The sequence below is a fragment of the Catharus ustulatus genome, chromosome 7 (genome assembly GCF_009819885.2).
Source record: "Catharus ustulatus isolate bCatUst1 chromosome 7, bCatUst1.pri.v2, whole genome shotgun sequence".
Taxonomy (NCBI): Eukaryota; Metazoa; Chordata; class Aves; order Passeriformes; family Turdidae; genus Catharus; species Catharus ustulatus.
This window is the reverse complement of record NC_046227.1, coordinates 18,181,918-18,197,407: the sequence shown is the minus strand read 5'-3', so window position 1 is coordinate 18,197,407 and position 15,490 is coordinate 18,181,918. Positions and strand designations below refer to the sequence as shown.

General features: G+C 37.1%; 1 protein-coding gene across 4 annotated transcripts in view; it reads left to right on the top strand.

The window, feature by feature from the left end:
• METAP1D (methionyl aminopeptidase type 1D, mitochondrial) overlaps positions 1-15,490 on the top strand; it is a 46,663-nt gene that overhangs the window by 16,737 nt on the left and 14,436 nt on the right. For 3 of the 4 annotated variants that reach the window (XM_033064666.2, XM_033064669.2, XM_033064670.2), the window contains exons 2-6: positions 582-852; positions 5,583-5,749; positions 8,240-8,389; positions 11,737-11,885; positions 12,563-12,605. In XM_033064666.2, the coding sequence (XP_032920557.1) occupies positions 789-852; positions 5,583-5,749; positions 8,240-8,389; positions 11,737-11,885; positions 12,563-12,605 (573 nt within the window). In that variant the 5' untranslated portion in view covers positions 582-788. The remainder of the gene's footprint in view (positions 1-581; positions 853-5,582; positions 5,750-8,239; positions 8,390-11,736; positions 11,886-12,562; positions 12,606-15,490) is intronic. The other variant, XM_033064668.1, reaches the window with a different exon arrangement.

The following is a 15,490-nucleotide window of genomic DNA, read 5'->3' as shown; positions in this document are numbered from 1 at the left end:
TTTAGCCTGTTAGTCTAGACTAAATCATAGTAAGTAAAGCCAAGCAAGAATCTGTTTCCATGAAGTTTATAAATTTACAAACTCATTTGTGTTGGCATATAGCCAACAAATTGCCCAGTTCCACTCTGCATGAAGTAAGAGCAGAATTGCACTTAGCAAGGAGCGCAACTGAGGGCCAAAATTGACTTTTTTCAGTGGCATGAAAGAGTGACAGTGATGCTGGCAGAGGGGCTGGCTCTTCTCCCTTGGAGTCAGTCACCATTTGACCACTGCTTTGCTTCATTGCCTCTTAGGAGAGTAACAAGAACAGTTCTGTTAATGCCTCTATTAACTAAACAAATTCTGTCATTAATTTCCGGAAAAATTAAATAAAACAATCCCAATTAGAATATAATGTTTGCAAGATACTGGCTGTGTTTCGGTTTATCAGGGTAGGGTCGTAAGCATGCTGTTGAAGTTTTCACCAATATGTTGCTGTTGTAACTGAAGTCACATCTATCCTGATGAATATTTCATTTCCCCAATCATGCTATTAAAAACAGAGTGTTTTTACCCTTTCATTTCTGCTTTCTCTTTTCCAGTACCGTCATGACAGCTGTGGCTGCGTCCTGTTTACAAATTGCTGCTAGTCACATTTTCAGTAGTCCTTATGGGTTTTGCTTTCCCCTAATACATCCAATTAGGAGGAAATATTTCTCACAAGCATGGACTTGCTCTTCTCCTTGTAATGACATAGTTCTGCAGTCCAGGAAACAGTGCTGCATGGTGTCCATGTCCACGATTTCCTGATGTGGGAAAAACGTGTGGAAAGCATCTGGAGAGGAGGAGACCCCCTTTACCAGCTTGTTTCCTGTAAGCGAAATTGGAAGACCTTGTCTGTGCAAATAGATTTCAAAATAGAGTCTGCCCTTTGACTGTCTCCATAATTACACAGCGCTCTCTGTATTTTATTTGGCTGCCAGAGCAGTTAACCCCTGGAAGTAAGGGGCTGATGATGGCGTGACCAGCACGGGTATGCAGACATGACCATGTGAATACACTCTTGTTTGGAAAATCCTGTCGTTAAGACCTTCTTACAATATACTTTTCCCAATTTTGAGAATTATCATGTGTTGGATTATGTTGATTAAGATACATTATATCCGTAATGTACAGAAAATGTGGAGGTATTAGTTGCAAAAATGGGAAGAAAAAGAGAAACAAAAAAAAGTTCTTTCATGGCTTTGATGTAATCAACATCTGTCAACAGAATGAATTTGCTTTTGTTTAATTTCAAGGGCTCTTGTCCTTCTACTTTGCCCAATCAGTTTCAACTTCTGCCTCAGGCATTTCCCTATGTTGTTCTTGGAGGTTTTTCCCTTTTTTTTTTTTTTTTTTTTTTTTTTAGCAAATGCGCAGGTTATTGCATGTGAAATGTGAGCTGCTCCTCTGCTACACAGGTTACATGGAGCTGGAAAGAACCTTTAATCTTCCCCATCCTATTTTTGAAGCTTGGACATACCTTTGCATGGGGGGTTACAAAGTCAGTGTTTTATTAGACAGAGTTACAATTTCAAGTAAAGATCTTTCAAACCACAGCCATTATTTTGGATTGAAAAATGGGAACATTTGGCAATTAACCGTAAGAAGCTATGTATTCTTACCTAGTTGCATTGGCTGCATTCCACATATTGTTACCCTTAGTGATTTTTAATACCTAATTTTAAACTTTAATCCTCAGAAGTTTCAACAAAATGAGTGTTTGCACAAGAACCTAAATTATGCTAGAGTATTAAAATTACCTGACAAGCCAAATGAAAGATCTCTAGTGTTTTACCTCCAAATGATTATATAGTAAGAAAATCTCCACAGTCATTCTTTTTTCAGTTTAAAAAGAAAGATTAAATCACATATTTTAAAAAGAGTTGTCAGAACAATGCTTTTGGTGTTGTTAACTTTACCAAGAGCAAGTTGATTTTATTTCCTAAATAGTTTTAGATGTTAATTCTTGTAATCCTAAATAATTTTTGTACTCTGCTTCTCTTGATACTATGACTAAATTATTTTAAAATATGTTAATTTATTTATCGTCTCTTTTAAGATGCACCCTTGTATTTATTGTAGCTCAGAACTGGTATGAAGTTTATCCATTGGTACTATTTTTTTTTGTTAATTGCTTAGAAAATTTAAATCTTTCATGAATAAATACCAAAAAAAATGGTTGCTAACAATCACATTTGATGAATAATGTAAATTAGCAGTTTTTTGCCCAGCTACCCCACACTTCATTCATTGGAAACATAGCTTGATAAATTGCTGTGACTGTTAAACAAGAAGCATTAGAAAAGGGCTTATGTGAGAGTTCATTTTCAACATCTCCCGTTAAAAATACTTCTTGACCAGAGGAAAATCACATTTAAATTACTAAAATCAACTTAATTAAGGGTCATTAATAGAGATACACATAAAAAACTCTCCACTCTAGGAGTGAAATGGGAGCATTTCATTATATAGTGTAACATGCATGAACAGATAACAATTAAAATAGCCCTAGAGTAAAAGGCTAATAAATATAGGGCACACTGTGCTGCAAAATCAGTCACTTAAAAATGCTCCCACCCATCATAATTCTTGAATGCCATATTCAGCCCTTCTGACTGACTCGTTTAAAAGGAAGAGAAATGTAATTTCCACACAAGATAAATTCATGTGGTAGTTCAGAAGAGTGCGCATTTCTATTAAGGATGCAGGTGAAGGTTGGAAGGTGTGCTGAGGAATCCGGCGGCTCCGGCAGGAGCTGCGCGCACACGGCTGGCACCGTGGGATTCGCTGCTCAGCGGAGCAGTTGTCAGTAATTGTCTGTGCTCGATGCATCCGAGCTGCTGATGTGACTCGCTAATGCTGCTGCTAATTCTCCTCAGTGCAGCTGATAGTAAATATTCTATTGCTGATGGCAGGTGACGTAGCCTTCCTGTTGGGGTTCAGAATAAACACATAAAGTGTCAACTTTGTATCCTGCCTGTGCTGGTCTGTTACCAGCCTACCCAGCTTCACACGCCGTGCTCTCCAGTGGCTGCAGCTTCTGCTGAAAGATGCATAAATGCCATGGTTATGAACTATCTTACAGTAATTAGTGTACACAGAAAGCTTAGCAAAAGGATGTGCTTGAGCACCAGTGTTGCAGAAGTAAATAAAGGCACTGAGAAAAGCTTTGATGGGTGTAAAGGGTGGTAAGGAGGGAATGTCTGAGCCAGACTTAGAGAATACAGACAGTTGTTCCTGTCTCAGGTGATTGATGATGTTGCTATATCGAATTAGCTGGGAATATGGGAGCTTGAAAAATAAAAGGAGCTGTGGAGGCATTAGAAGGTCTTCTTAAGGAAGGAAGTGTGTGGATGGAGTCCAGATTTTCATTATAGACCAGTAACTTCATTGTATTTTAATGCCATTTTATTTAATTTTATTTTTACTTTGTAGGAGAATGTTTTCTCTTATAATTTTTTTATGTTTCAAACAAAGGTTTAGTTGTCCTGTGTTTATAGTTCTTGTGATATAATTTAGGAATTGTATTTTAGGATGGTGATACTTATTTGCTTGTCTCATTTCAACTGTTCAAGTAGTAGATATTTTTGTATGCATCTGGTTTATAATGAGTAGTTAGTAGAATAACAACAGGCTACAGTACCTTATTATCCTGTTATTTTGTGACAACACTTGCAGTGTATCTTTGGGAGAACAGAGGTAAAAATTTTATTCCGAATAAAAAGGTATCCCTTCTGAATGTGAGCTAGTCGATAGACATGCACCCGTGAATTTGGTTGAATGTATTTAAGAGTATGTATTTGGGGGAGCATGTTGGGAATATTTGACAAGCACCTTTTCTTCCCCAATTAAATTGTGACACAGTAGACAAGGTGCCCGGGGAGCCCTGTGGGCATCAAGCAGAGCATTTAAAATACACGTTCACTTATTGATGTCCATGTGGACCTCAGCTAACCACAACAGTGAGTGTGGGATTTTGATAAATTAGTAATACCTTTAGCTGTGCCTTATAAGAGCAAGGTACTTCAACTGCACTTTGTAAAAGAGGCAGCTTGGCTTACACTGTCAGAGTGATTGCTACTTCTGATGGCCCAAAAGTTGCTGCCTCAGCAGATTATGTACTTCCAGAAATTAGTATAAACCAGACAGGGAGTTTGTAGGATGTTTTGGGTTCTTTAGACATGGTTACAGTTGCAGTTTGGGTGACCCTTTCTCTTCTTTTTTTGTATGTTTGGGTGGTTTTTGTTAATTGGGCAATGATTTTTTTTTTTCCTGGTGAAGGAGACTCCAGGAAAGTAGATTATGAGTCTACTGTTTAAATTCTAGTTAACAGGCTACCAAATGAATCCAACTCACCATTAACTGGGGCAGCTCCATTTCCTTGGAGACACTTTCTTCTGTTTTGGAGCAGGCAGCTTCCATTGGGTACTTAGGTTGTACTGAGAGCTTGAGGTGAACCTCACCCTTCAGCTCCACTTTGTTATTTATCAACAAGTAAAACAAAACCAAAAATCCAAGCAAAAAAAAGCAAACAAAACAAAAACAACAAAACAGTAAACATTTGCTTGAGTAGAAGTTTCTACACCCAGGTTTTAACTTTTCAGATATTGGTACCTGAGTGTAACCCTGACCAGTTGAGAGCATTTCTAATGCAACCCCGATGCAACAATTTCATTTAGTCTGGGTTTGGTGCATAACTCGAATCTTCTATGTCATTGAATACTGTAAAAGGGCTGTCTTTGGAAGATTGCACATGTGGAAGGATAATTGCCTCCCTTTCTTTTCCCTTTTTTCCTTTCTTCTTTTTTTCCTTTTTTCTTTTTTTCCTTTTTTCTTTTTTTCCTTTTTTCCTTTTTTTGGGGAGGCAAAGTATGTCATTGCCCAACAACTAAGTTTGAACTGTGAAACTTTTGTCCCAAATTCCCATGTGAATTAAATGGAAATCTGATTCAAATACTCCAAATAAATTGCAAATTTTAATGCCTTCAATTACTTCTGAACAAGATTAATAATATCTCCTGACGTTTTTTCTGTTACCCCCTGAACAAAATGAGTCTTGAGCAACAAGACAAAGAGCAATATTACCTTTTTTATGCTCAATTTTGTGGCAAATTCTGCAATAATGCAACTGAAAATATTGTATGAAATAACATTAAATCTTCTTTTTTTGTCTTCTCTTGTCTTGCTATTGTGCCTTATTAACTGCTTTGCTAAGCCTTGATCAGTGCAGCCGTTCAAATTGCTCCAAGCAGAGGCCAGTTAGAGCATCACTCCTGTCTGTAAACTCTGGGGAATTTACCCACACTGCTTTTTTAATGCATCAAACCAAAGCAGATTTGGTATTTTGTAAAGCTTCAAAGTATTGTTTGGGAAGTTTTTTTGTTCCCATTTCTTCTCATTCTTTCTGCTCTTTCTTAAACAGTACAAGATGTGAATTACCCTTGGCAGCAACATGAGTTCTGTGCTTTATTTTACATGATGCCCTTCTTTTTGCATACTTTACATTTTGTAATGTGGAAGTAGAAAAAAATTTTAATAATTTTTAATTTATCTGTTAACAGGTTCTGTGACTGGCTGCCACATAATCTTTTCTTTGTGCAATCATAACTACCTGCACAGGCACTCAAGCAATCATCAGCAAAGATGCTTCTTCTTTCAGGGACAAAGAAATGCTGCTTATAGTATAGTTTGGCCAGCCATGGTTTCTCCAGCTCACCGAGTTCCTAAGGTACTGCAATTTCTGTTACCTAATCTGTTCTTTAGCCAGTGTAGAGTTTGATTGCAGTCATGATCAAGTGTATTTGTTGTCCAACAGCTGGGGGTTAGATCATTGTCCTGTTGCTTGGTCTGGTATTTGAAATAGGAGAGCTGATGTTCAGCTGTCTACCATGTTAAACACAGTGATGTATTTAGCTATGAGGGAGTTCAAACCTGGGGCTTGTTCAGTTATAGTAGAATAAATGTGGGTATTATAATTATCTGTCGACAATTCTGGGTCCAGATGCTTGTTTGGAGCAATTGTAGACATTCTTAGCAGAAGTCAGTAGGAATCATTCATGATCATCTGAGTCCCCTTCTGTATAAATCTCTAGCTAGCTAATTATAAAAATGCTTATATTTTGCTGATGGTTTTATTATTTGGTTATATCAGAAAGAGAATGTTCAATAACTGCTGGTAGCTGTCCCTCAACCCCACTGCATGCTTTAAACTTGGGTTTTTTTGTGCCTGAGTGTTCTTTTTCCTTGCAACATATATTTTTGTTTTTATTTACTTTAGAGCCAAAAGGGACTTTTTGATGCAAATGCAAATTTAACATGTGTTCCACTTCTGGTTTCCTTTTTTTCCTTTTCTTTTTTCCCCCCTGTTTAATTACAGCATACAGATTAACTGTTTAGTATCTTTCCTTTAGCCAAAAGAAACCAAAGTACCCTTTCTAAACAGTACTTCACAGGATGTGTATTAGTACTTTTTACAATTTTTTCTTTTATTTTAATATAGATTTCTTATGCCAAATAGAGGGCCAGATATATTTAAAAGTTGCTAGACAGAAAAGCAGGTAAGAATGATGAAAGTACGGCTCTTAGCCCTAAGAGGCTGTGGAAGCTCTGTGTGCAGGGAGAACACAGGGTTACATGCTCTATGTATTTTCAAAAACTTAAAAATCATAGAATTTAGAAACCTTATTTTCTGTATTTAGATGCTGCTATTAGGAAAAAGAGGAAGAAATACACTGTCATAATGAAAAGTCATCTTCCTAGATCAGAGTTCTCAGATGTCTAAAAATCAGTCTGTGAACTCTGAAAATTTGAGGGCAAAGTTATTAATTTTATTCAGATTATGCCAGAAATCACGTTGAAATAACAGGCTTTTTTAAGATGTTGGTGTGAAACTGTCCATATAGACATTTGCATGTACACTGCTTTGGGCTTCTCCCTTCACGGTTCTTAGAGGTCAGTAGGATCGTGTCTCAGTTAGTAGGTTAGTTCCCTCCGAGGGGAAAGCAAGGAAGCTGTGTATGCTAATCTAACAAATGGTGTTGTTTTGTTGGGTTTTTTTTCAGCTGAGGCCCAAGCTTCTTCAATAGAATGTTATTAGGGTTGATATGGCATTAATTTTAAAGAAATGGGAATTTGAAATTCTGTTGTGTAAGTTCACTGACGATAGTTTCATAGTTTTTATCCAATTAGACATAAAATTCCTGTAACAGTAACAGTAGTCTTCCTATTTAAAGTCCCATTAGAGTTTATTAGTTGCCCCACTCTTTGTTACTCCTACACCCTGTTGTTGTATGGTTGTCTTGTGTACAGCCAAAATGCCTATTTGTTTTCTGTCTGCCAGCTTGACTCTATTTTGTGAAATCAGTGCAAAACTCACCCTGCAGCCTGCATGGGAGAAAATCAGCCTGGCTGTCATGGGCAAAGGGATTCTTCTGCAGCCAGTTAAACAGCCCAGGACTCTCTGAGAGAAAGTACATTTCCAACTCTGTGCAAGACATTGCTGTTCTTATTAGCTTTCATGTTTATAAACGTTGTTAAATTGTTGTGGATTTAAAAAAATCAGATATTAAATTTCATCTCATACAAGGGCTGAGAAGTTCTTGCGTGGAAAAAATGAGGTTTATTACACTTCCCTTGATAGAGCAAATTAGGATACCTTTGTGTAGTGTCGTAGATGGACAAACCTGGGCACGGCATATGACCTAGATTAATGTGTAAAAGCCTCTAAATTAAAATCTATTAAATCCTAAGGTTTTAATGAATTTCTCAATAAGGAGTTTTGTTTGAATGAGAAACACAGGATTTGATCAGGTTTAATTTTGAGACTAATTCTGCATGTTCATCCCATCACTTCCAGTGTTTAGATGCCTTTTGTAGAAAGTGTCCCACTTTGCAAAAGAAAATGAAGAGTAGTTTGTAAGTCTTTCTCCCACTTTCCTAACTTGAGGCTGTCTGTGCTGGAAGTCAGCTGTGGTATCTGGGGTTTCAGCACTGGAAGGCTAACAGACTGTGTAAGTCAGTAGTAACAGGCAATGTTAAGTTCAAAAGGGCAGTGGAAGAAATACTGAGGCAGCCTTGAGGGTTTGCCCTGATGGCTTAGGAAGGTCGATACTACGACAGAAAGGGCAAGCTGCCATGAAGCAGGAGGCAGTATCTGAGAAAATGATCCCATTGTCATGCTCAGTTTTCTGATCTTCATTTTCAATCCTTTTTCTCCAAGCACATAAAGAAGCCAGACTATGTGACGACAGGCATTGTACCAGACTGGGGAGACGACATAGAAATTAAGAATGAAGATCAGATTCAAGGGCTTCGTCAAGCTTGTCAGTTGGCCCGTCATGTCCTGCTTCTGGCTGGAAAGGGCTTAAAGGTAACAATTACAGAAGTCCCATAACAGCTTGGGTGTTTTTTATGCTTTCACTTATTTAGGTTTTGTTCCTTTAACTTTCCTATAATGTGCATCCAACTTTAAGTTTGATGGTGAAAAAATAAGGATTTTGATTCACTTTCTGATTAACTTTTGATTCAGCTCATGATATGCCTGTTAAATTAGTTCTGTACTTTGGACCTACATAGTGCATAGTTACTGGCTCAGGTGTGATATCTCTGTGTTTGTAACCTCCCTCTCTTCGGATTGTGTCAAGTCATGTGAGTTTCTCCTAAAGCACATGCTACATTTTTTCCTTTCATTTCATGGCCCATCTACCTCATATGTCAGGCTTTCCAGCTTGGCTTGTGTACAATCCCGCACTTAGTCTGCTTTCTCCATTCCTGTCCATCCTTCAACCCTCACTGTCCTGTGGGATCCAATACAACTCATAGAGCTGCCGTTGGAAAAAACAGCTGCCAAATTCTGCACAGTTTTCCAGCAGGCATTGATAATAAAACCTCATGATTTCCAGAAATTTTCCTACAGTATGCTTTTTAGGATACCTCCCAAGAAAAAATGTAGAGGGGAGGAGCCTACTACCACCCGGTTTTGCAGATGAAGAAATGCTTTTTTAGCCTTGCCTTGGTATTTCATGTAATAGCATATTGGATAAGGTGAAATAGGTTGAGTAGCTATGAGATGCAGAGATAGATGGGGACTGTAGGTCAATGCCATTGACTTTAAAGGGGATTTTTCTTTCAGCTCTCATCACTCTTTCACAAAGGTTTAGTTCTGGAGCTGGGATGGCAAATAACAAAATTGCCTGAGGCTTTAATCTTACATAGCTTTGTGCAAATTTAACTTTTTAATGTTCAATTATTTCTCAGTACAATAAAACTTACTCATTAAAAGTTAAAGGCATATACATGCTTCCAAGTGATCAGGGTGCAATGTGGGTTTTGAATGAGAGCAGTTTTTCACAAATACTTTTTGGTTGTTATCATGTGTAAATAAATACACATGTATGCAGTATGGTGTAGTTTATAACACAGTACATATTATGTGCCAAATCATACATAATAGCATACTACACACACATAATGAATGGTTTGGAGCAAAAAGGTGTATAAGGTAATAACAGGTACATAACCAGGACCTGTGTACTGGGAGAGAGGTGGCATTTGGGGTTGCAATGCTGAGACCATGGCCCAGGTCAGTCACAGACTGATGGTGAGCTCTCTTTTACGCAAGTGTTTGTTCAAGACTCCCCTGACTGGAAGGATGCTCCAAGACTCTCCCCCGTTGACAGTGAGCATCTTCTGCTTTCCAGCCTGTTTCCTACATGCGGTCAGTTTATACCCATCTGCTCTTGTGCCAGCACTGCTCTTTAAACACTTTCCTACCTTTCCTTGAATCTTCCCCTTCATGCAGGAATAGAGCTGTGCACCAGACTAAAACCAAGCTCCTTTAGCCTATTCTCATAAACTAAGCTCTACATTCCTATTTTACCTGAAGAGTCCTATCCCTCCACCTGTTCCTTTTATCTTGCTGAACCCACACAGTCCTCCAAATTGGCTCTTGGCTGTGCTTTAGCTAGTGGCAGTAAGATCCCCCGATATAACAAAGGTTCATTATAATCCATGGATACAGAGAGATATAGTTTGAACATGGTTTTGATGTTGCCATTACTGCCTGTGGGATTTCAAATTACAATACAGTATTATATGTGATAGCTTTCCTGGGTTTGTGTTACAGATTTGGGAATAAAACCACAGATTCTATGACATGAAAATATTTTATTATATACCATTGAATTGCCCTGTTCCAAATAAGGGATTAGGGGCACAGCAGGTGCCACCCCAAACTTGCCCAGCTAGCAAAAGTATCTTTAAAAGTAAAGCACATACTGTTAAAAGCAGAACTTTTCACAGAGTGTAAGCCATGCAGAAAACAGAGATCTGTCTGCTGAGTATCCAAAAACCACATCAAATTGCTTGAGCAGAGCAGCAGTAGACAGCAGCCAGTCAGGTACACAGCAGTTCAGTTTGTCTGTGGGCTAAAGATGAAGATGTTAGAGCAAAGGCAGGAGCAACAAACCTGAATTTATCCAGTACCAATGGCTGCTGTATCCAGTCCAGACCGCCTACCAAGGCTGCAGCTGCCGTCCCAGCACTGAGGCTGCCACGGCTGCTGCAAAGCAGGGGAAATGTACAGTAATCCCAAATCCTGGTGTTGAACCCACATTCATTGCTCCTCACCTGCCCAGTGTTTCTGTGCTGAACAAAATTCAGCTGAGTAAACAGACCTGGTTTTATCCTCAGCACAGTACACAAGTGAACTCTCCTGTATTGACTGTGCAGTATTTCAATATATAACTGTCGCCTGCACCACAGCCTACCTGTATTCCACGTTACTCCAAAATCACAGCCACTGTGATATTTCCTTCAGTGTGCTAAGAATGGTACTTGTGTCTGTACAAAGTGATTTTCAGAAGCTCAGAACTCATTCATAGCAAAATCAATTTACAGGGGAACCCTCAAAAGTACTTCTCAATTAGAGAAGTTTCCCTACCAAATTTCAGCTCCAACCATTCCAGAGACACGGTTGATCCAAAAGAAAAGCAAGAATGTTATTTTAACCATATGCACTTTGCACTCCATGGATACCCAGAAAATGGCTGAATTTTTTCAAGAGAGGGGGTTTTTTAATATGTAAAATCTTGAGGGAGAGTCTAGAAAACATGAAGCATAAAAATAAAGGTTTCTAAAAATGGTGGGTCAGAACTTATAAATTCATTATGATTATCCAGGCTATGGCAACTTTAAGTAAAAGATCCTTAAAATTTGAATCTAAATATTTTGATGTTTTATAAAATTTAGGAATACCTGGAAAAAAATTCTTAAAATGCTTAAGTACATTATGGTGAATATACTGAGCAATTAGAAGACTTAATATCCTTTCTTTTATAAATAAAAGGGGAAAATAATGTTGTGTTTTAAGGAACTCAAGGCATTGAATCAAGACATTTCTATAGCAGCGACTGAAACGATGCCATGGGAAATTGGTGTCTTTGGGAAAGTAGATATGGAAAAAAGAACAGAAGGGAAGTAGACAGGATTTTAGATTTTATAGGAACCTTTTCGTGCTCATTTTTACTGCATGCTTTATTTAAAATCTCTTTTTGAAAAAAAAAAAAAGTCCATATATCAAGAAAGTATATAGTCTTTGTATCAAAGCAGCATATTTGAAATATCCAATATTTCATTGAAGCTTGGCTGCAATCACATTCAGTAAATATGAGAAACTGTCTTTGCTTTTTTAGCAGGATGTTATGTTTGATATTTTAGGTTGGCATGACAACTGAAGAAATAGATTCCATTGTTCATCATGAAATAATCAGACAGAATGCCTATCCATCACCTCTGGGCTATGGAGGTTTTCCAAAATCTGTTTGTACTTCTGTAAACAACGTGGTATGTCATGGTATTCCTGACAGGTATTTCCTCAATAATGTACATTTTGCGACTGAAAATTAAAATGTTAAAATGAAATTAATAAATTGTATTTACTATTGAATATACTTCAGCCTAACTAAATGTTGTACTTAAGTGTATTGTAGATGCAGAGCGTTACCCTACGATGCTGATAGCTGTTATAGAAGTATATGTGAAATAAGAAAAAAAAGACATTGTCTTGTTTTTCCAGACACTTAAAGAAAAATAGCATATTGCATTTTGAATTTAGTTTGTGTGGGGAAAAAAAACAGTATGGTCTGATTTTTTTGTTCATCCAGCAAAATAAGTATAGGCTAAGGAATAACTATATTTGAATTTATGTGGGATTTTTTTTTTATATTCTCAATACATTCAGCTACTCACAAAGTAAAATATGAACCCTAGTGAGAGAAAAAGAATAAATATAATGGTAGATTTTTCAGGTGTTGATATGTTTTTCTGGTAGTTGTTTCTCATTATTTTATATTCAGCTACACTTGTTCTCTAAATAGTCAGAGCTGAACATTAAAAATGGTTATTCTGTTTGCTTCTGCCTTCCTCCATCACAAAATATCTACCCCTTGATTTTTTATGTATGTGTCATTAGGTGTTTATTCTTATATTCCCTTTGTTGGGAACTGTCTGTCACCGTTCTTTTTTTTTTCTGTTTATGTTTCAGTCGACCTCTTCAGGATGGAGATATTATCAACATTGATGTCACGGTGAGTAATTCATATAAAAAATAGTCTTTGATCAACTTTAGAATCACTAGTAGCAACAGGAAGAATAGTGGATTGGAGATGGGGGATGCACAGATGGATGTGCTGTTTACTTCTGAGCCAAGGCACAAGCAGCTGGTTTCCTTTTTTGTTTTTAACTGTGTGTTTATTCCAGCTAGACCCAGGCCTGACTTGAATTTAGGACTGGAATCAGATGCACTGAGATCAATGTTGGCCTAAGTGAAATGTCAACCCAATCCTGCTATGTGTCATGTTTTTGAGAAGGTGTAATTGTTATTGATCCACTGTGTAGTTAATGCAGAGCACCACAGTACTGGGCAGCAGCTGAAGATAGATATGTATGAGATGAGCTAACATGAAGAAAGCCAGCATTTTTCCTTCACTCTGCCAAGATTGATCTTCCTCTTCCTGCTGATTTTGAGTGGGGCCTGACATTATCTTACTCTGTCATTAGAGGCTGCATTGGCCTGGGTATGTCAGTCTATTTGGACAGCAACTCTTTTGCTAGCAGTGTTCCCTACATTTATTAAAATCCCCAAAGGTAGTGCTGTGTTCCATTTCTGGTACAGAAGCCCTGAACCTTTTGAGCAGAAACAGAAATAGTGTGATATAACCATGACTTAATATTTCCAGGGAATCATCAATTATAGCTATTTAAATAAACACAGGCTGGGTTTTTCTAGGAGCAAGAAAGCACAGGAACTGGAAAATAATTCTCATTTCATTTATGAAAAAAAAATTTGTGTCTTGCATAAGTTTTTTTTCTTTTTGCTGTGCATGTTTTTATTTTTCTGAGGTGCTGTTTATTCCTAGTATGAACACAGAGGTTTTTTTGAATCCCACCATTATTTTGCAATAATATGTCACATACGAGGGAAACAAGTTTTTTAAATCATTAAAGGACCTATTGGTAACTTGATAATATTTTCATACAGGCAGAGTGAATAAATATTCAGCAGACCTACCTCTGTGCATGAGATTCAAGCTTTCTAAAATATTTTTTCTATTAAAATTAGGGTCAATGACCTTTTCCCCATTATATACTCACATGTGATCCAGAACTGGATTTGGTTTGGCTTGGGTTTCTGATCTTTTAAAATTCTTTGCCATCTCCATACTTTCTAATTGTAGAATTCTGACTATCAGATTTACACAGTGCAATCTAGAATTTTTAAACTTTATTTTTTGCCTTCATTTTTACTTTGGTGAACTAACGTTGCTTTGCTCTGTTTATCAAAATAAATCAGTTTGCAACAACTAAGGATTTAAATCATATTTCTTTGTATCTCCTTAAGGTTCATTTTACTTTTTGTTCAGTCTGTCAGGATAATAATGATACCTTAGATTTAAAAAAAAGTATAGACTCATATCACAGACACTTTCCATGATAAACTAAATGAAACATTTTTATATTAATACAGTATGCATATCTTATCCACTCTACTTCACAGATGTCTGACTAAATGTTACTGGCCTTTTTGCAGACATATGTTTATTTGCTTCTAATTTGTTCTCATAAAATAAAATAAATCTTGACATTTCTGTGAATGTGAAGATTCCTGCAAGGATGGGAATTGCTGACTATCCTTGTAAGATTCTTTTTATAGTTTAAAACTGAGCTGTGCTGTGTGTGATAATTGCTTAGTCCAAAACAGCTGAGAAAAAAATACTACTTTTTAGCATTATTAACTGATCTCTTAGCTTATTTTTAATGAGCAAAACTGGGATGTTTCACAGCTGGACAGAATAAAAATCAAAGTAAATATTGCACAACAAATTGTTTATAATTGTGTACAGGTTATATAAAGTAATTAAATAATACTCAGGTTGTTAAGTATAAATATCTAGCACTATGTACAAATTATCTGAACAAAAAAATCCATTTTAGCCAATTAAGATGGTAGCATTTCATAGATGAAATACAAATTTTACAAGCTTGAAACATGTAGGCTTGAAAATGTGTTGTAGTATAGATACAATAGTATTATCCATTACTGGATCCTCAGCATAGTGCAATTTTCAGCCTATTGTTACCAGGCTAATGTTTCTTACAACTTGGTTCTTTCACTGAATTTTAAGGAAATGGTATGTTACAGTTGCTGTGGTTGTAGTTTATTAACATCAGAAATATGTAATTGCAGCTGATGGGCTGCAGTAAATATTATTATTCAGTTTGTTGATGGGTTTTTTGTTGTTGTTTGTTTGGTTGGGTTTTTTTTAACTCTCCTATGTTTTAAATCTGTGTTTGCTTTTCCAGGATGATGATGTTTATGTTGGGGGTTTGTATGTTTTACTTGCTAGAGCTAAAAACAAACTAGTTCAGTTTAAATATGAACTATCTACTTTAAAACTTGCCCAATGAGCATTAAACAAATTTTAAAAAAGAAAAGATCTTGTGCTAGTCTGAACTCGCAGAGGAAGCTGTAGAGCGAGCAGAGGATTGCAGCTGCTTTTTGCAAGAGTGGCGGCAAACCCAGTTGGGCCCTTGCTGGCACTCACCTTTCTTTAAAATACCCCTTGCTCCTAATGGCCTGCATTTTCTTTATATCTCAGCCTGAAGACAAACCTGGCCTTGAGATAAACTGTACTGTGGGGTTTTTGGGGTTGTGAGTTTTTTTTTTAGTTTGGAATCAACCAAAAAGAATGTGGGTCTGTCTTTCACAAATAGCTTGCCAGTGGCAAAAGTTCAGTGGTTCGGGCTCGGTGAGTAATTAGTTGTAGGAGGATAGTTGCCCACTGTTTGGGGGAGAAAAAATGTTTTAGAAGATCAAAACTGTGCACCATTATAATTTGTCTTTCTGTAGGGAAATATCACTTGGTCTTACAATTATGGGCCTGCCTGCCATGTGCAGAGCTGCAAACCCCAT